The 22,118-nt window shown below is 42.1% G+C and overlaps 1 protein-coding gene across 4 annotated transcripts in view; it reads right to left on the reverse strand.

Annotated features, from left to right (window-relative positions):
- The window catches only part of PROX1 (prospero homeobox 1), a 53,228-nt gene that overhangs the window by 7,176 nt on the left and 23,934 nt on the right, over positions 1-22,118 (reverse strand). The window contains exon 5 of one of the 4 annotated variants that reach the window (XM_010372953.2): positions 11,173-11,621. The exons of the other annotated variants lie outside the window; for them this stretch is intronic. Within the exon in view, the coding sequence (XP_010371255.1) occupies positions 11,592-11,621 (30 nt within the window). The 3' untranslated portion in view covers positions 11,173-11,591. Of the gene's footprint in view, positions 1-11,172; positions 11,622-22,118 lie in introns of those variants that run through there. 4 annotated transcript variants of the gene reach the window in all.

Below are 22,118 nucleotides of genomic sequence, written 5' to 3' on the forward strand. Positions count from 1 at the left end.
GGCCCATTTCTTAGGACATAGTTCCCAGTGTTGCCTGGAAAATCCTTCAAAGTACCGCCTTGTCCACCATGAATGTGCAAACCCATACACCCCAAGGGCCATTCTCTGCTGAGAATTCATGTGGATTTTCCACAGGCCTTTGGGTTATTTCCTCCCAAATTTCCTGCATACATGAGTATTTGTTAGAGGAGAGCTTAGCCCTCCCACTCACGTTACACAAATAAAAATTCATGAAGCAATCTTTTTTAGTACAGTCACCTCCACCCCCAAAGATAATCCTCCACATTTTATCAAATGAGCATTATTGAGGGAGGGAATGTGGCTGGAGAACAGTGAAGCCCACTCTCACTCCTTGGATTGGGAGCTGTTAGCCAAATGCTACAGAAACATAATCATAGGCATTTATTTATTTATTTATTTATTTATTTATTTATTTAAGATGGAGTTTCCTCTGTCACCCAGGCTGGAGTGCAGTGGCATGATCTCGGCTCACCGCAACTTCCGCCTCCTGGGTTCACGAGACTCTCCTACCTCAGCCTCCTGAGTAGCTGAGATTACAGGCACAGGCCACCAAGTCTGGCTAACTTCTGTATTTTCAGGAGAGACGGGATTTCAACATGTTGGCCAGGCTGGTCTCAAACTCCTGACCTCAGGTGATCTGCCCATCTTGGCCTCCCAAAGTGCTGGGATTACAGGCATGAGCCACCATGCCTGGCCAATCATCATAGGCATTTATTAAAATAAACGTTTCAAGAAAGGTGGTTTCATGGGCCATCGGCAATACAGCCTCAATGAAAAATCTACGTTCCTTGAACACTCAGGGATGCAGCATGACATGGCAGAGAGCTTTGAGGGGTGAAGGTGTGGGCAGCTGCCCCAGAGAAGCCAGAGAAGGCTGGAAGCCCTGCCCACGCCAAGAACTGTACAGGAGGTCTGGGGAGCCAGGGACAGGGGAAGGGCGGGCATTGTTCAAGACTGTCAGAGGAGAGAGAAGAAGTACATCTAGAACATCAGCACCAGGGGAGGGAGGGAAGTGTAGTTGTAGGATTTGCATGAGAACAAGGCAACTTCTTTGGGGGTTGTATGCAGTCTCCCCTTCATCATTTTTATAGTTTGCCATGCTTGTTAATGGGTTTTAGTGGGTTTTTAACCTGTTTTAAATATTCCTTTCTTGTGGTGGTAATCATAGGCTGTCCTTTATCATCTTTTGCATTTGTGTCTTGATGCTGTTTAACTTTTTACCTACTTTTATATGTACACCTTATCATAAGGTCTTTAGATAAGGAGCCTCAGCAGAGTATCTTTTGCAAAGTCATTTGATAAATAGCTCATAGTGAGATCTTGCTTTCTGCTTTACGCCATATTGCTCTAGAGTAGCAGTTACTTAATACTTTAAAAACACTTAATACTTAAAAAAGGGAAGCTTCAGCCCGAGCAACATGATGAAACTCCATCTCTACCAAAAATACAAAAAATTAGCTGGGTGTGGTGGCATGCGCCTGTGGTCCCAGCTACTGGGAGGTGGAGGTGAGAGGATGGCTTGCACCCAGGAGGCGGAGGTTGCAGTGAGCTGAGGTCGCACCATTGCACTACAGCCCGGGTGACAGTGAGACCCCATCTCAAAAATAAAAAAAAAAAAAAGGAAGTTTAAAATAATTGTAAAGTAAGATAGAATTCAAAGAGTTGGAATAGATCTCAGAAATCATCACTTTATAGATGAAGAAAGCATGAGATTCTATGAGACGAAGAAATGATGAGATGAAGAGATTACTGTGAGGTAAGGGGTCTTTCCATTAAATGATGCTGGCTCCCTTTTAATGCTTTTTCAGCAATTTCTACTATTTATATGAGGCAACAAAACCTTGAAAAGCTGTGCCTCTGTAATCTTGAAAAATCACAGAGAAGCTAGTAACTTCAAAATAAATGGGAATGCTATAAAAGATGCCCTGGAGGAGACTTTGGTTATTGGGAAGAAATGAATTCTTTGTGAACAAACAAAATGATTAGTTAATGCAGTGCTTACTTTGAGGCAATACTCATGCAATGGACTGGGCTGGATAAAAGAAAGTTGTCATGAGATACTGAACGACTGGAGCAACTCATGTCTTTGGTGGCTCCCAGAGGCACACTTTTGGGTAGCAACTGATCTTCTGAGAGGGTGCCAGTGAATTTCATCCACATATAGAAACATTTCTCATGGAAAAAGAGACCTTTACCTCTACTTGAAAACTCCCAGCTCCGTTTAACAGAATAATAGGGGGTACTTTCTGATGTTTTGTGGGAGCATCTTAGAAATCAGTCTTATCAGAATGATGTTGCCCATATTTTTCTACACCTCTTCACACCTAATGGCTTTCCAATCACCAATAAACATCTGCAGAAAATCCCTTAGTGACAAGTAATCCCTTATCTAGGTTTCTTTTAATAGAACCCAACAATCTGCAGAATGAACCCTAGAGTATCTCCTCAGCATCAGGTGGTAACAGTCAATCAAGTCACTGGAATGCAAGACAATGCAGGCGGCTGGGGGGGGCGGGGGGTGGTGCTGGCAGAGGAGGGGAGAAGGCCCTGCCTTTGGACATGCCACAGGGAAAAAACAAAAGGCTTCCAAAGTCTTTGGCTGGAACTCTGAGGCTATTGTGGGAGCTGCTTTGCCCAGCGTTCCTCAGGAGAGGAGAGTGGAAACTTTGTTTTGATAAAAAGGCATCCCAGCCTAGGAACCTCACCCCAGATGGTCTTGCCTTGATATTTGGAGAAGAATATAAAGTAATGAGGTACTTGAACATATGCATAAATCTGAAGGGGGCTGGCTATCAGCTTCTACCAATTTCGTTACAGTATGTACCTGAGTCTCCTCAGAGCAAACAAGAGCCTTGTGGACTTCCATGAAATGCGGAAAATGAGAGGAGGTTTTCAAGTCTGCCCAGTCCACAGCTGGGTTGTGTGTGTGTGCGCACACGTACACACACACACACACACACACAGTGTGTTGGGTGGGTGGTTATTTTGCTGTTCTTTATTTTTTTCCATCAGAATGAGTGGCAAAGACACATTTTTCTCCCGTCTTCCTCCTCTTCCCAGTTGCTTTACCTTCAAGGATGATTTGTTTTATTAAACTGACTGTCCCTAGCCTCTGCAGTACATAATAAAAGCCTGACATAGCAGGCTGCCTGCCTTCTGTGTCCTGCAGATACTCATCATAAGTGTCAGGACATACCAAGGTTAGCGGTCACTGGAAGTGTGCTCGCTGGCCCAAACCTTGCCAAACGCTCTTGGCAGCTGAATGAATGTCACAGAGAATAGAAGGGGAATTACAAAGGTTAAAAAGAAGACAGCCTCTCCTATTTTCTGGAGACAGAGAAGCTGATTTTTCACACCTCTGAACCGTCCGTAAGCTCATTCATCAGCCTCTTGTGGGGAACCTAAACCTTGCCCCTTGCTCAGTTCTCCACGGACACTCCTCCATCCTCAATCCCCTTTAAAAATTGGCCCTCTGGCCTCATTTCTTCACAGAAATGATCTTCACTGAAATGGACAGAAAGCAAACCAGGCATCGACTTCTTTCCCTAACCACCCACCCCCCAATCCATAACCAAAGTCTCCAATGGCCTATCAAGCCTATCAATAGATTACAAACTTATCAAGGGAAATCATCTTTATAGTCGATCTTTTCAGTTGATTTTTCTTTTTCAAACTTGCTTCGATGGAGAAATGGAAAAGGACGCATGTGTACTGGCAGGCATGGCTAACAAATGGGAAAGTACAATCCTGCCTAGTATTTTGGTGAATTAGTTTGTGTGTGGGTTTTCCTTCTTCTTTCTCCTCCATTTTTTTTAATACTATAAAAGGGCAATAAAATGCTGACTGTAAGAAGACAATGTCAAGGAGAAAAGGGTACTGGTATTTTGGATACTCTTCACTGCTCGCCTTGGAGAGAGAGTTATTCTTGTCACAAACCCTTTTGTCTGCATCTGCTGACTGCTTGCCTGTAGCCAGCAGCATACTTTAACTGTTTTGTCACCTCCTAACATCACATGCATCAGCTGTTGGGCTTTTGTTACGGGTATTGTAGAACTAATCCGCTGTGGCTGTTCTACTGTGCAGTAAATAAAACAGAAACGGGCTTCTCAGACTATTCTGCATGAATATTTCAGATGGCTTTTACAACTCCGATTCACAAAATCAAATAAATAAATAACTCCCCCAGCCCCTCCCCACACCCAGAAACAAAACCCCTCAATCTAGCCCCAGATGCCTCCAAGTCAACTGCATTGAAGGCGCTGACTTGTGCCTTCAAACAATTGTTTCAGGGAACTTGAAAGAACAGGACTCTCTAAATGTTCACACCGTGGAATTCATATACAGTATTAGAGTTAAATATATCTAATGCTGACAACTAGGTAAGCAGCTCTGAAAAATTGGAGAAAGTTACTTTTTGTCCTTGTGGGCCTTTAAAAATATATAGGTAATGCCATGAAAAATACATAGTTAAGAGTTGCCTTGTCAAACTGCTTTTATTGTTTCCATCTGTATTTTTTTTCCTTCCACTCATCTGAAAGGGGTCAAAGGAAGATGTTTGTGCATTAGTTTATCCTAAGAGTCTTTCCAAACCTATGTAAGAGCACAAAAGAAGAATCAAACTTTGCTGGGTTTGAAAAACTGAATCTGCATCATGAGCTCTTTGACAGTATAATGATGTACCAATCACACATAGGGAGGTATTTTTCTAGATGACTTTGAAGTGCCTTTGGAGAAGTTAAAAAGCACACGTGTGTACACACACACGTACACGAAAATCTTAGAGAAGGAGACAAACAGTTGAAGTACTTTCCCGAGCATTCATTCACCCTAGTGTGCACATGATTCCTCTAAACAAACTCTCCCATCCCTGCTGTTTGTTAAGTAAATATTGATCAAGGAGAGACCCATCTCCTGACAGCCGTGGCACAAGCTGGGGACTTACACTGCAGACAGAGAGTAGACTTAAATGGATAAACTCAGATGCTTTAGTAACTCCTCATAGAGATTATCAGATGAAAAGGCAAGAACAGATACGTTATTGCTGCTCCTCTTCACTGTCTCGCTCACACTAAACTCCCCTGCCAGAGGCAGAAAAGAGGAATCATGGAGCTGTAAAATATGGTCACAAGATGCGGTTACTGAGGGTCTCCCTTTGCAGTCATGCGTGCATTTGTCCTGTGTGTACAGCCGGGGACTAACAGGCCCTTCAGAAGAAAAGGAATGGTGCAGGATGCTATACACGGTGAATCCTGAGATTCTATTCCAGTGCCCTCTCATTCCAGGAGAGGATCAAATGGAAAAGCAAACATGAATGCACTTTGGGAAGCATAAAATATCATCCAAATATAAGGTGGTTTACAAGTTTGAGCCTTTAACGAGGAGCCCTAATTCCTGGGATGCATTCACTGTGATTAATAAATGTTTGCAAAGCATCATTTTGAGAGGTGCTCTGAGGAGGTTCGCTTGGGTGAGTTTGTTGGCTGAGTCAACCAGTTGAGAAAAGTTGCTTTGTGTTCCCTAAGTTTTATTTCGGCCATTTCATAATTATGAGTCAAAATCCTGTTTTCTGCACTGTTCGTAGCTGACTGGATACGTGTACTTCTCTGGGAAGGTCAGTTTTAAAATCATCTTTAGAGATTAGGTTTTGTGTATTGAACACTGAGCACCGTGGTCAAAGGGCAAGATGTTATATTTAGAGTTCCCAAACAGCTAAATGGTGTTTGAATTTTATTAGGATGCTTGTGTTTGGAAAAACTAGCAGGATCCAGGAGCACTGGCTGTGAAGTTGCTTTCGGGTACCTGCCGAGTTACCCCAAATGAGGCAGACGAAGGTTCTCCAGCAACATCTGGGCTTAGGACTAAAGTCTCTCTCCCTCTGGTGCTCCAGGTGGTATTCAGCTTTCAGGAACACAGAGGATTAGATTCCTCTAATACCCATGCAATTTGGGCCCACTTTCTAGTTACATGTTTTGCTGTTTAAATATGTGAAAAGTAAATGCTTGTAGGAAGTGGCTATAGTTCAAGGCTGCCTTAAAAAAAAAAAAAAAAAACCTAAAAACTGTGTTTCCTTGGTCTAAACAAAGGAACACATGGTAATAACAGTCTGTATCTTTTTTTTTTAATAAAGCTTTGAAAGAACAATGTTCTGTTGAGCAAAATTCAGTAGCATTCTGTAAACATTAATTTAAGGAAATCAATAGACTCAGTGAGCTAAAGCCATATTGCAAGATAAACTGGCCAGAGTGCCACTTTGTCAAATAGATTTTCGTTTTCTCGGCTAGATAAAGACAGTTTCAAAACGGGGTAGACGTGTTGCAACCAGGGTTTGAAAAGTATGTGGCCTTCAAACAGTCTGCTTGTTCCTACTACAAAGCTGGATAAACATACTTTAAAAATGATAAGCCTGGTTTAGAATTGATTTGGCTTTCAAATTTTACATATAGTAGATTTCTTGGTCATCTCACATGAAAAGAATAAAACAAAATATCATGCATTCAGAATAGAAAATGTACTTAGGTGAAAGGGGTTAAATTGTCTTGAGAGACAGAGCTTTGGGAGCAGTTTCGGTTGATGCTTGACTTTAAAAAAATGGGAAGAAAGAAATCTTTATTCATGCTGACCTGATGGGCAATCGGCCTTCTTGCCAAAATCCCGAAGCCAAACTCTCTAGTGAGTTTGGGATCAGAGGTTTCAGCTGGTGGAAGCTGCTCTCGTTCTGTGCTCACCAGGCAATGTCATGTTAATGTGCGAGGGGGTGTGGGGATTGGGGGAAGCAAACCCAGGAAAAGGCTAGGGAAGGAGCTGAAGTGATGAGCCACCCAATAGCCCCAAGGTTTTGGTCAGCCAGACCGAAAGAGTTGCAGGGATAATCCGAAAAGGTGGCAATGGGAAAGCAGGTCTCTCCTCCTGTCACCTACATGGAGCTTGTGGCAGTACACTTCCAAGTCAGACCACTTGGCATCCTCCAATGCCACACCAGCCCTTATAAATGCTCATAGCAAACAGATATGACATGGTGAAAATGGCCCCCTGGAGGAAATGTAATAAAAAGAATGAAGAGTCACATGGAAACTGCCAAGGAGGGAGGTTAAGGATCTATCTTGAATGGACAGGGGAACTCCATGGAAAAGCATCACAGGAACTGACTTTTGGTCTGCAGTGTGGGGATCCGGAGGGCTGCTATTGGCCAGACTCCTCATACAGACTTCTCTGACCACAGCATGAATGAAGGGCAGAGATACACCCGAAGTATCTTCTTTGTTTTTCTACCTGAATTTGAGTCTTTGTCTTTTAAGAGTATTTAGAAAATACAAAATTCACAATAAAATTTCTACAACATTATGATGTTGATAACATAGGTGTTGTTAAAATATTATACAATTATCAACAATATGCTAGAGTTGAGCATTTCGAATAGTTGTGACTTTCAGGTAATAGAAAACAAAGTCTTAACACCTTCTATTCTACATTTAATCAATTGTGCATACATTTGAAATTATGTAAGTATTCCATTGGCAATTCTGCATGTAGAGATCAAGGTAAATAAAACCATCTCTTCCATAGCCCCAGTAAAAGATAGTACTAGCTTTCTAGGAGCAGAATGACAAATGTCTATGAGAGACTGTCAAAATTGTTGTGTGGGGCTGAAATTTGGTCAGTGAATGTGCTTAAAGCGGCAAGTTTATTTGCTCACATATGGAAGTCTTGGTGTTATACGTGTTAGAAAACATAATTGTCACATTATTGGTTGTAATGAAGTAAATTTTCCTTCTCTCCCAAACTCTGCATAGGTCTTAAAAAGTGATTCCAAGTTTAAACAAACAGACAAATATGCAAACAAAATCAAGGAAAAAGCATCAAAAACTAAAACCTAATACCTCTTTCTCTCCCCCTGAGATACTACACAGAAACTCTTAAGATCTTAAAAACAACTGGAAGCACTGTGCAGAAATTGCTCATCTGGTAGGCTGTTCAGGTTAGAGCTGGACCAAGAATATTCCATCAAAGAATCATAGAATTGGCTGGGTGCGGTGGCTCACGCCTGTAATCCCAGCACTTTGGGAGGCTGAGGCAGGTGAATCACGAGGTCAGGAGTTCAATACCAACCTTGCCAAGATGGTGAAACCCCGTCTCTACTAAAAAGACAAAAAAAGTAGCTGGGCATGGTGGGGGGCACCTGCAATCCCAGCTATTCAGGAGGCTGAGGCAGAGAATTGCTTGAACCCAAGAGGCGGAGGTTGCAGTGAGCCGAGATCACGCCACTGCACTCCAGCCTGGGCGACAGAGTAAGACTCCGTCTCAAAAAAAAAAAAAAAAAAAGGAATCACAGAATTTTGGAACTTGAGAACTAGAAGGAATCTCAGAGAGTTCATGTCCCACAAAAGAGAAAAAACCTTCAGCCAGTGGTCAGCAAAATTTGTCAGTAAAGGGCTAGATAATAAATACATAGGCTCTGTGGGCCATAATTGGTCTAGGTTGGTTACTCTTCCTCTTTTTTACAACTGTTTTAAAACTTAAGTCATTCTTAGCTTGGGGCCATAAAAACAGATTGAGGGGCAGCTCTGCCCATAGGCCATACTTTGCCAGCCCCTGCTTTTAGCCAAACTTGAGGGTTAACAGCTTTTCTAGAGGCCTAATGGTCTTTCATTCTGCACTGATCCTAGGTGCCTCACTGGGTGAGCACACCAGTTCTTGCAGGATAGTTCGATTGATTCACTTGAATTCGACCTGCAATGCCACACCATTTCCCCGATGGAGTTAAGGCTGCCCATGTCTATGGGAAGAGATTTAATAAACCACATACGTGGTGGTCAAAGACCAGGAAGACTTCAGTCTTACCCTTTTCAGATTAGGAACTTTTAATTGGGAGCTTTCCTGCCAGTGCATATTTAAATGTGCTAAACAGAGGAATGTATCCCTGCTTCATGACACATCTGACAAATCAGCTCAATACTCAGATGGAAAAATAAGCCCTGCAATCATATACCAGTCACTTTGTAGTGTTAACAAATTTCCCTTTAAGTCAGCCCCATAAATTTGGTGCCATTGGTGTCTGAGTTCAAGACAAGCTGACAGTCCTTGAAGTTTAACTTTTGCTACAATTACTGGGTGAGGTGGTAAAAGAAGCAGGGCCAAGCTTGGTGCCATTCTTGGATGGGACATTATCCAAAAACAACATAGCACAAACACTCCAATATTGCATGAAGGGAAGCTGGGGCACAGATAATCCACAGTTACTCCTGTTTCGTTCGAGAATGTATTACGTGATTGTTTTCTGCCACAGCTTTACCTTCATAATTAAGCTTTGCTTAGGCTAATATTAAAACCAGTCTGTGTGCCCTCTGTTGCTATCGATGGAGCAATGTGAGTAAGGAGCCTAGGGAGAAGCTGTTAGGAAGTAGGGTTCAGGCAGGTTGTGATGAGAACGGGATTGCTCATAGAAAACAGTAAAGAAAGTGCTTGTGATGCACATGGTAGGAAATCAGACAGAGCTTCAGAGAACACCAGTTCATGGGGGATGCTGGCACTCTGCTGGCAATAGCTTATGACACCCTAAATGATATCCGAGTTGCTTTAGGAAAGGATGGGGATTATTGGCCTCAATCCCATCCCTTGGTTTTGACTGCAAGATCTTTGTTCTGTCAGAGAAATTCTGTTCTAAATTTCCAGGGAATTCTATTGGTCTTTCCCTTTGGAAAACTAAGGATGGGCTGCATTTCAAAAGCTACTTAAGAGCTTGTGAACGGCTTTGGAATTCCTTTTGAAAGACAGGTAAATAGATTGGAAAGGCAGGCAGATTGCAGAACGGACTTTTGGAAGTCCACAAGACTCCTACCTAATGGGACTTGAAGTAATGTTTAGGGTGTGACAACCTAGGATGCTGTCAATACCTAGGATTGGCCCTGTTGAAAGGCAGTTTCAGGTATCTACACACAGATTATCTTGTATGCCTTCAGGCCACTGAAAATGATAAATCTTTAAAAATGGATGCTCTAAATGAAAGGAAACACAGTGGCCTTGAAACCATGACCTTTCACCTTCTTCTACATAGTTCAGCTTCCTGACATTTCTCTGTTTTCACCTCTACTCAAACCATCCTTCCCTGCCCAAGTATTTACTTTTTCTCAGGGAATACATTAGCTTTTACTAAAAGTCAGTTTTAGCATCATATTCTAATTTACAATGTTATAGTAGCCTTAAGAAAACAGAACTTAGATGCAATAGCCGTAAGAAATATGAAGAATACACATCTAAATGGCTTGTATGAGGACTCAATACCTCCCAACCACAAACTCTCACACATACAAAACAATCCCAAAGGAAAAGACTTTTATGATCTAGATTACTATCATTTGGGGAATATTTAAAGAAAAGAGTGGCGTTGCTTTTGTAAACACTACCAAGCAGGCTTAGTAGGGAAGGTAGTCATATAATCTAAAACTGACAATTCTGGCCGGGCATGGTGATGCACACCTGTAATCCCAGCTACTTGGGAGGCTGAGGCAGGAGAATCACTAGAGTCCAAGAGGTAGAGGTTGGAGTGAGCTGAGATCACACCAATCACACCACTGTACTCCAGCTTGGGCAACAGTGCAAGACTCTGTGTCTCAAAAAATAATAATAATAAAAAAAGAATAAAAAAAATGGAGCCAATTCCGCTCTGAAAGAGAGGAGAGAGGAGATATACATTATATAGAGGTTAATGCATATTATAAATGCTGATAGTCTGTATTGAGGCCTGCATGGAACATGTGTGGGGACACTTAGTTTGTTCACGTCCCTACTACCTACTAGAAAACCCAGTGGCACGAGGGTTTCACTGACAAGTTTCCTCATTGGCCACCCCGGCCAAGGCAACAAATAAAGTGAGCAGCAAGTTTAATGATAGTGCCAATTCAGTCAATAAATTGTTTATGAATTTGAAAAATTAGTCTCTATAATCCCAATAAGGGAAATGCCATGTCTCCAAGGGCACTGTTGAGATTTAGATCTGCAAATAGGGCCTTGGGAGAAAATGAAAATGGGCACCCTGGAGATTTTGACTGAGATAATTAAGCTGCAGCAGAGTCACCAGGGTAGAAGGGGCCCCACATGGAAGCCATCTGGATTCCAAGGGCCTCTATACTCACCGCTTAAAGCTTTGCATCATGACCAAGACTCAAAAGAGACTTTATTTAGAGGATGCAGAATGCCCCTCTACTCTAGAGTCACAAAATTTCAGAGCTAGAATGAAACTCTTGAATTTAATCTTAACGCTTTTCAAAAGGTGAGCACAGTAGACCCCAATGAGACAGGTGTGGCCAGAACCAGACCCTCCAGGCCAGCACTCCTTCCACCACCTCTGGCATCGCATCGTGTCCTTCTCATCTGGAACAGATGACCCCAGAGTCCTAGAGCTGTTCCAGGCTAGTGTCGCCTTTTCAGCCACATTCAGAGCAGGAACACTTGCTCTTGTGAAAACCAGAATTACATTGAATATTTGTCCCTCGATGAGAGCTCCCTCATTGCCCGTTTGTTTACTTTCCTATTTAGGGTCAGCAGGAAATGGTGCAATAGTTGCCTTGCAGATGTCACAGCAATAAGGTAACATTTACTTGGCTCTGCAAATGAATAAATGTGAATGCTTATACAGCACTTACTTTGTGCTAAATCACTTGTGTAGATTCATTTAATTCTCACAACACTCTTGGAGTAGGCACTGTTACATACCCTATTTTACAGACAAGGAGACTGAAGTACAGGCAGGGTAGGACACTTGCCAGGGTTTCACTGCTACAAAGCAGCAGAGCTGGGATTTGATCCCAGGGCCTGGCTGGAGAGTCCATGCTGTAAGTTCTACATCGGTATTGATCCAGGACCACTGACAGTGGAAAGACTCCCCAAAGCATTTTCTTTGTAAGATTTCAAGGGGATGCTTTTATATAAAATATTGACTACTTGCAGGTGAACATTTCATTGCCTGCCTGAGAATAGTATCAAATAAAGCAGAAACTGGAGCTTTCCCCCAGAGTTGTCATTATTATAGACTCAAGTTCAAGACTAAGGCTATTTCCTCATGACGTCAAATACCCCAATGCTTGATCTACAAGAACACTGAAAACATCCGGAGGGCAGGGTGGATCTGCCTATTTTCTATTTGACTGGGTATGTCCTATAGACACAATCATATTTGCCAGAGTACTTGCCAAGAGTCTGATCAGCTGGTCTCATAGGATCATTTTAACCAATAAGCACTACTGAGCTCCAACTCAAGAATTCCAGCTTCTGAGGATAAACTTTTGGGGTAATCAAAAAAGTCACATTGGGTGTGCATGAGGCACCATCACCAAACTGTGGCGTGACTGCCCACACCTGGAGTTCTGCCTTGTGAGTTAGTAACTGTAACTGTCCCTCAGAAGAACACAGTCAGGCTGGAAGCGCATTACAGCAGGGCAGCTAAAATGATCCGGGGCAGCCCACTTACTGTATGAGATTAGGCTTTTAAAAAGGATTAGAGCTCCTTAATCTGGGGAGATGAAGATTAAGAGGGAGTAATGATCAAAGTCTATAAAATCAGAAAGGAAATGGAGAATATGGATACAACCCTGTTCACAAATCCCAGTATATTATAACAAGGAATATCCCTGTGGAGTTCTAGGGGAATCACTTTTAGAGCCATAAAAAGAAGATAATATTTTCCCAGCAGGTAATACACTTAGAGAATTATTATCTTAAGGAGTGGTATATTCTGAGAATGGGGTTAAGTTTAAAAAAGGTTTAAGTAAACTCATGGGTGATAAAACCATAATGGTGGGCAACTGGGACTTTAGGAATATTTTGGATACATCTTGAGCCTTTTGAAAAATGATCCAGTGACAGGTACCAGCCTCTCCCAATATGCTTCCTGCCCAGGGCTGACAATGCCCACCCATCTGATCTGACCACCTCTCTTCTCACCTTGTTGGCTACATTGGTCCTAATATTTACAACATGCATATTCTTGTGCCCCTCTTTGATAGGTATTTGAAAATTTCAGCAACCTGGTACAATGTGGCAACTCATTCCTCCGAGGAAGTTTTCTTTAATCCTTAATAGAGTCTTTGTCTTGAATTTCGAATTACAGTTCATGGCAGGGATCTGACCATGATTTCCATAAAATATACACTTAACTCCTTCAACTACACCTGAAAACTAAAATCTTATGGTTTGCTCAAAGATGGAGGCATTTAAATCATTTTATGCTGCAGTAGTTAGAGAATTTAAAAACTAGTTAAACTCTATTGGAAAAGCTGCTCATAATACGCTAACACAGATCAATTAATTCAAATTTAAGGGGAAATTAAACATACCAATTATGTAGTACCCATCACAACCCAAGATATTAAGCTCTAAAATTTACTGCAGCTAATGTAGAAACCAGCACACCTTCACAAAAGCTGTGGCTCTGTTAGATACATAGAATAAAACTTTAGAGAGAGAAGTGTTTTAGCTGTTTCCAAAACAGCCAAGTGTTAATCACTTTAAGTATCTAATAATAGGTCATTGTTGAGGGCTGGGGCAGAAGGAGGAGGCAGTGGTTTTGGGAGAGGGTAGAGTGGAGATGAAGATTCACTTAGAGAAAGGAACCTTCAGAAGACTGTAACATGCACAGCGAGGCGTGAAGAGTATTTTCTGTACTCACATTTCAAAGTGCTTTCAGAAAATTGGTAAAATGTGGCAATACACAGATGCAAATAAAGGAGCCAAGAAAATAGTGAGGGGGGCAGAGGTAGGGACGGAGGAGGAAGGCACACAGATAATAAGCAATATCTAATAACGCCGAACGCATTCTAACCCTGTCTCTCATCATAAACTGGAACCAATCACTTGGTGTCTTTTCAAACTGCAAGTTTGAAAACGTTAGTCTTCATGGCGGGGAGCTATTCAAAGTCACTATTCATTTGGGGGAAAAAAAGTGGGAAAGGTGGTCAGGAGTGGGGAAGGATTCAAGGGTAAAGAGTCACTTCGTTTCTCATTGTAGACTTTGGAGTGATTTGGGCAAGAAAACTGGGACATCTGGAGTTCAGAAGTCGAGGAAAATGGGGAAGAACCAGGAAGATGAATACATGATCATCAGCTACACAAAAGAACGGATCAAAAAGAAGCTGGGATTTGGGCACAGGCGTCTGGCAAGGAGGCCGGCAGCAGGGCTAATGAAGCATTTGCGGTGTGGGACATTTGCCAACGCAACAAAGAAGATGTGCTTGGGCTCTGCAGATGTGCCAGGGCCCCCAGAGCAAAATAATGACATAATCACCATCAGTGTCACAGACCAGACTGTACACAAGGTGACAGGGGAGGGGAGGCCTGTAATGCGCACACAGGGAGGCCTCCCACGGCCCATGACGGCTGCTGCCCTGGGGGTCGGGATGCAGGCAGGACTACCTACCTAACAATCTCTGCCTAAATCTTAAATCCGAAGGTGAGGTTTGCACCCATCTTTGGTGGGTGTTTTCTGTCCCACCCTAGTCAGGCAATAGAAATCTGAAAAGCTTAAGTGAGATTTGAACTGAATGGAGGGGCAAAAGGAAAAGAGGCAGCAGGAGTTTTGTGAGTCAAGCTCCCGGTCGTCTGCTAGAAGTGCGCAAACTTCCAAGAACCGTACCTAGCCACACCAGCATAAGGCAGAAATACGACCACGGATGTCAATGTTGCACACTGCAAAGAAAATGCACAACATATCTCGGGGAGCCTATTTTGGGTTGGGGGGGACACAAATGAGCAGTCAATGGGCCATCTCAAAGTCAGTGCAAAAGCAACGTTAAGGCATGAGAAAGTCACCCCTGCCCATTTTCAACAAGGTCTCTCAGCAGGCCTTGTCACCTGCCAGTGGCTCTTGCTCAGTAAGGTGGGTGTGTTAGTACAGCTGTCTGGCTTTTAAGTGACTTTTGTCAGTTTGAAAGTGAAAGTCTGTTTGAGGAGCTGAAAGAACAATAGCTCAGAGCCCGGAAGAAGAGCTTGTAGCACAAAGAACTTGGCTACACTAGTGTCCCTTTTCATTGCTTCTCATGAAAGATTCATAAGAAGAACTTTAATTTTTTATGACCCCCTTTTTGGTATGACTATATTAGTTGTGTCAACTTCCATATACGGGTTCTCTTTAAATACCAAAAGGTCTGTTGTGAAATTGTTTTCAAAGAGCAAAGGGGGCAGAATCGATTCTGGCCATCCTGTTGGTCGCTTCCTCCAAAAGAAACTGCTGTAAGAGACACAGAGATTGCCTTTAAATATGGTTCCCTTCAGTCTTGAAGTTGCCATGAACACTACAATGTAGTTATTTTAAACCTCTGTGATTTGCTAGTTCAACTGCTCCTCGGAAGAACGATTATATTTGTTTTTCTTGGCTTCACCCTATTTAACAGGAACAGTAGTATAATGATCATTAATAGACGGTTCTCTTTTTCCTACCCGTCTCAAATAGCTATCTCCACATTGCATCTTTATTTTGTGTCTCAGCCAAAAATTGGGGGGTGCAGGGAGACAAAATGCATTTGTTTCACATCATCTTACAAGATAGAATTGAAGATTGGCTGAAGGCACTCATTGAAGGAGAAACAATATTTTTAAACTAAGTATCTACTTTCAAGTATTAAACTTCTATGCTTCATCAAAAAGGATGTCTGCAAAAAAAAATTGTTGTAAATTAATATTGATGTGTTTAAGAGCAATGAGTGAATAGTCATTAAAATTTCTGCCCTGTGACTGACAAAGAACCAAACAGTTCAAGTTAAATAACATCCTGGGGGGAGGGGGGAAATGAGGAAATTTGATGTAAAATGTTATCTGCCATGTGAAAAGGGATCGCCAACTTCGCACAAGCTTTGGTTTGCTAAATGAATTTGTTTTATCTAGGCGAAATAAACAGGCTGTCTTTCAAAAGGTTGTTAGAACTTCTTCAGACATTTAATCCAGGATGGGCTGAACACAATGATACATCCCACTGAAAGCTACAGCCACCACCAGCGGCTCTCAGAAGAGAACTTGCTCTCTTTCTCCCATTGATAACCCTTTGTGGGATGAAGAAAAAGAACCGAGGCAAGGAGAACTGAATATCAGACAATAGGCATCACTCCACACACTGTTTCTGAACTTTCCTCATCGCTGAAGGACAATTAATTATGAAGGCCTTAGGGGTAGGTCGAAGCAAGGGAAAACCCACCACTGTCCCAGCACCACAGCCGCTACCTCTGTGTTTGCTAAATGGCTTCGCCTGTTGGGGTACAGCCGCCGAGAGAGCCAATAGATCATTTAGGGGGGGCGTGCGGGAGGTGAGGGAGGAAAGCAAAGATTTTTTTGTGTGTGCGCCTGCCCTTGTATAATTCTATTCTCACTGTGAACTCATCCATACACAAAACACAAGGACGATTTTTTTTTTTTTTTTTAAAGAGAGAAAAGCCACAGGGTAGGTTACAGTCAGAAACGGCCTCTCAGTGGTGTGTTAAAAAGGATGGTCTTTTCACCAAATCATTTCACAGAGGCAAAACAGACAAACACAAAGAGTTGAGACTTTTTCTCCTACATTAAATGGAGTAACTGATAAGGTCAGACATATGATACCTAAAGACATGAATCTGTGAACTCTTGAAGTCAAAGGGCCTCTCTGTGCCGAGGAACAATCTTTCAAAGGAAATAGATCATAGAACTCCACTGAATCCCCTTTAAACTTTATGAAGCAGGAGGAGAAAAAGCTCTAAGTAGGGAAGCTTGACAGAAGAGCCTTGAACTATTTTCTGAAGGAAAGATGAGACCCTCCCTAGGCTGCCACAAAACATCTTTTTTTTTTTCTAAAGGCTCCTCTGAACTTTGATATGTGCCAAGACACTGCTATTGAAAGCTGTATAATTATGTGATATAGCCACTGTAGAAAATGCTTTGTTCACCCCAACAAAGGACAATAAGCAAAGTAAAGCGACATTACACTGTATCTTTTTCTTTAAGAATGTTGAGAAAGGTCATGGAATGCTATAACTAATAAAGCTGTTGAGTAAGGAGGTTTTAAAGTTGATCTTACTGTGCTTGAATGTAACCCAATGACAAAAAAGACACAGGGAGCTAAAAATGCAATGACATTACCAAATAGATGATAAATCAATGGGCCCGCTTCATTATACTGATGAACACCTTGAATCCCAAAAGGAGAGCGGTACAAAAATGAAGCCTCATGCACACACAGAATTCTACCTCCACTCCACCCCCTAGCCCTTCAACCCCACTTCCAACCTGGTGTCTTTACTGTGCTCTCCTTCAAATTTCAGGCAATCATTCTGTAGAAGGAATATGTTTCCAGGCAGCCATGTGTGTACATATATTTAGAGAACATTCATTTGGTCTCTTAAAAGATCAATTTGGCTTGTCAATGGTGGGACTGGCAAGGGAAGAAATGGTAAGGGTTTCTTTTCCTCCTCGCCACCCACCAAGAATGTGTTATGCGATTATTTAAACGGCTCAGCAGCTTTGAGGCCAAAAGACTGCAACAGCAGTGAAAGGCTTTCACTCATGTGCCAGTTTTCTAAACGATCACTCATATTTAAGTATCTATTTGGAGCAGAGGGAAGCGCTTCCTAAATCCACCTGTCCTCATTTTTCTTTAAAGAGATGACAATGCGAATGAAAGTCTTCCAAATATATTAAATCTTCTGAAATGTGGGTTCTGTTGAAAGTGGGAGTAGGTTGAGAAGAGGTTAGGTATGGGGTAGGAACATATTCAGCAAGTGTATATGTGTTAGTGTGTGTGTGGTGGGGGTGGGGTGTTGCTTTTTTATTTTCTATTTCCAAGAGGAAAGTGAGAAAACACATTCAAAGGTGTGCGGAAGTATCCTTCTTCCCTGTCATGTGTCACCCAGAAAAATGTCAAACCCACAGTCTTTAAGATGGAGCATCTGCCCAGTGAGGTATTAATACCTTAGAAAATGGCATTCATAAGGCCACTAATGAGTGAATCAAGTTCCCCATTCAATTTATTTTGAAGCCTTCCATCCCCAAACCTGGGCCTTTAGCGAGGATAAGGGAGATCTGTCATTCTTACTGGAAACTTACACCCTGCCTACAGGTAAATCACTAGCCACTGAGGGGCCCAGGAGGGATGCGTGGCTTACCATGGCATGGGAAACACTACCTCCGAGTACCCGGGAATGAGAAAGAGAGCTCAGTGTGCCTGGATGAAGGAATCTGGCACATTCTTTTCTCAACCTACACTCAGGCCGTACCAAACCCTCTGACCTTTGGATGATTCTGCCTTTTGCAGCTGCACCATATAGAAAGGTCAAGCTAGGTAATGCAGTCCAACCTAGGGTGCTATGTCTTTTGGCTCCTTAAGTTGTGCAATTAACCTTTGTGAGTTACACAAGTTAGTTGTCTCGGTAGAGTTCTTTGCAAAACAGGTAAACCAGCCTCAGAAACTGACAGTGATCATCATCTTCTTTTCCTGCCACAGTTGTGAGGAAAACAACAAAAGCGATAAAATCCAACTCTTATGCCCCTAAAGTCACAAGTATCAGTATGATTTAAAAACTGGGAAGGAATCCCAAACTTCCTTTCTCTGCCCATAAAAATTTTTTTGGAAGCTCTTCAAAGTGAAGCGAGAATGAAGCATAGAAATATATACCATCACACCTGGAAAGACAAATTTATTGTTGCCAATCTCATTAAATGTGAGAAGCAGGAATGAAGGATACAGCCCATAATTACACACCCCTCTCCTGCGTGCCTCACACACTCACGCGCAGAAGCAAGACGCCCCACCCGGTATGACATGGCCAAGCTTCCACCCTTTAGCACAAACTAAAAGTGCATTTCATATTTTTCCCCTTCGGTGTCTTCTTCCACATCCCTTGGGTCTTCTCAAAGGCTCACCATCCTAAGTCTGCACACTGTGCCAAGAATTCTGGCAATTGTGTAAACTGATACAAAAGGCAGAACAAGCTCTCCTGCCACTTAGAAGGTCCTGACTCATAAAGGCCAGGAAATGCAGGGTCTAGGAGAGGAGAGCGAGGCAAGACACTCCCTCTTTGCTGCTGATAAACCTTCCCCATCTGCTTTATTTTCCTGTAGGCCAGGGGTCAGCAGCCTCTCTAGCCTTGAGAGCCATCAGCAACAGGGGCTGGACGGGGATGGTGCTAAGCAGTGACAGAGGTGCCACTAGCAACCTTATGACAGAGGCAGAGATGGAGTAGAAGGCTGAGAGAAGACAAGGGGTAGAGAAGAGAAAGAAGGAACAAAGTAGTAGTGAAGAGACGTCAAACTCCCTTCTCTCTCCCTGGCTCGATCTGCCTCTGCCCAGTTAGAATAATCTAACTTGAAGAATAGTAAAGCTTTGGGCAAACTGAAGTTTTTCTTGTTATTATATTGGTATCACTGTCATTACTATTACCCACATTAAATAAGCCCTATTTTGGTAAAACACTTAGAAGAGTGCCTAGAACATTAGTAAACAGTCAATAAATGTTAGCTATTTTATTATTGCTCCCAACAACTGATTGAGAAATCTGGGAATACAATCAATAAGACATTTTATTGTTTGACCGGCTACTACTAAGCTGGGTGACACAATTCCTTGGAATCAACTGGATCTTGGGGCATCGAGTAGACGTAGCTTCAAAGTCCCTCTACCATGTTTTAGCTCTTTTTAAAAATGTTAAAAAGAAACAAAGTGTATAGTTCTCCATTTTGCCATCCTCTTCACTTGCTAATACTTAAACTATAGGTTCATTTTACTTGACCTGAAGAGGAGAAACTTAAACACAAAAGTAAAGCCGTGCACACAATATCAGTGGAGGTATTCAGCTGAAGGTGCCGGATCTACTTTTGGCTCTCAGCCACCGCCCACACGAGCAAAGCTACCACGATAAGAACAGTGGCTTTTTAAGCATCTCACTTAAGCAGTGACCTCCATGCACAAAGGCACGGAAAAGAAGGGCTCACCTTATCTGAAACTTTTGTCAGTAAATGAGCCAGACGGAGAGGCTAAATGAAAAACAATTTCGTGATATTAGGATTATGTGTGATGGTGGGTATGCGTGTGTACATATGGATGTGTGAGTGTGTGAGTAGAAGGGGCAGGGCTCACTGCATGGTCCTACTTTCTTCCCTCCTTTTCACTGAAGGAGGAATCAGATCCAGAATAGTCCAATAACTGTCCGAAGTCACATGAGAAGTGACAAAATTCCTGCCCGGGCCCCATACTCCTTGCAGTGAAGCAGTCTTAAAATAGACACTGCAGATAAAGGAGAGGTGGCCTGGCTGGAAGTGGATATGATTCACAAAGAGAGAAATATTAGATGTTAATCATATTAAAGAGGATTTAGATGATGCTAAATGGAGCAGCTTGTCGGGTACCTCCTGATGCCAGCCGTCCCCTGTTTGTGTCATTTTGGCCCCTGGGCTGTGGGTAGGGGATTAAATTCCAACCAGGTAAGGTTTAAGTAACCCTGAAAACCCTCGTGTGCACTTTAAGGATTTGTCCTCTTGGGTATTTTATATAGCAAAAATGCAGAAGTCATCTCATGAATCTTGGGCAATTCTTTCATGAAGCTTGATGTACGCTGCCAAACAAATACTTATGTCATCATATAATGTAAATAATTCACTAGCATACAGAAGTCTCTTAGCTTAACGTTTAGGGCAACAGGCTTATCAGAAGGGCGGGGGAGAAAAGACGCTCTTAATAAGATTTCTTTAAAATGGTTAGCCATAATCATATTCTTCAGCTTTAGAAGAAATCTGCTAGTGCTCTGTCATTATAGTGAGCCAGTGCTCTGTTACAACTGAGACTTTAAAAACAGATTTTAAAATAGTGGAGCAGTACACGAAGAATTCTCACTTTTAATGTATTTAGCCAACACACACACATACCACCCAAACTTCATTTATCACACATTTGGCAAGAAATACATTAGTCTTAGAGAGCAAAGACAAATTAGTAGCTTACACTGTAACTACTCAAACTTTCAAAGAAAAACTATGACTTCCCCATTGCTGAGCTTCCATATTCAGTTCTTTATAAGCCACTATAACTGATCTGCATTGCCAAGAACCATAGTAACAAGAGCTGAAAAAAAAAGGGGGGGCAAGCAGGAAGATTACTAGGGGTCAGTCCCCTTAGTTGACAGAGCTAGGCCAAGGTATCCTCTTTTCTTTGAAATTTGGAACTTCCTGGGTATTCTTGGATACCTATCTACATGAAGAAAGCAAGAATATTAATATAAGGTCCAAGCGCACACAAATGTTGGAGGAAAAATTCCTACCCTCAAGGTGGCACAGCATCTAGCCAAGATAATACAAGAAATGGACCAACTTTGTCAAGCCACAGTCTATCTAATCTCATCATCAGGGAGTTCAGCCTGCAGAATTCTTGCCATATTCCCACCTCCAACTACTGTTGCCTCAGCCAGCAGGGCTCAGCAAAATGCCTTTGTGAGTACTGGGAGATTTGCTAGTGTTGTCTCACAGAGAGTCATCATGTTGTGATGAAAACTGTTTGCTGAGGCACCACATTAGTCCATAAAGAAATGCCTTACTCATAGCCACACATCTTTCATTGTTGCATGGATATTGCTTTCTGGGAATTCTCTATACTGCTTTGTGTGTGGATCTAGAATATACATGTCATAGATATATATTAGTGTGTATGAAAGTGTTTGTACAAAGAGCAGCATGCTTCTGAAGGTATACTTAGGCAAAATAAACACATGAGTCTCTCCTCCAAAAAGAAGAAAAACAGAAACAAAATCCCCCCAAAAAAGATGTCAGTGGATCTCTTATGATATGTATTTAGTAAAATATCATACCATTTCCTCCATAAAGGGAATAAATGTCAAAGTCAGAAACCATGGAATCACTCCCCCATCAAAATTTCTACACTTTTTAAGAAAACAACACTGGTAGCTACCATCGCACATAGCCTGCATCAGCTCATTGACATCTCAGAACCTAAATATGAAAAAGGCCTATTGGAGTAGGGACCTCTTCCTTGGAAAATGAATCACTCTGTTTTTGCTACTTGCTGCCATTTTCCTTTGGATTCTAACAGTTCCCTTTTCTGTGGCCAAATGAGTCTTCCATACAAGCTGAAAAGCCAGGGA

This window comes from Rhinopithecus roxellana, chromosome 8 (genome assembly GCF_007565055.1).
Source record: "Rhinopithecus roxellana isolate Shanxi Qingling chromosome 8, ASM756505v1, whole genome shotgun sequence".
Taxonomy (NCBI): domain Eukaryota; kingdom Metazoa; phylum Chordata; class Mammalia; order Primates; family Cercopithecidae; genus Rhinopithecus; species Rhinopithecus roxellana.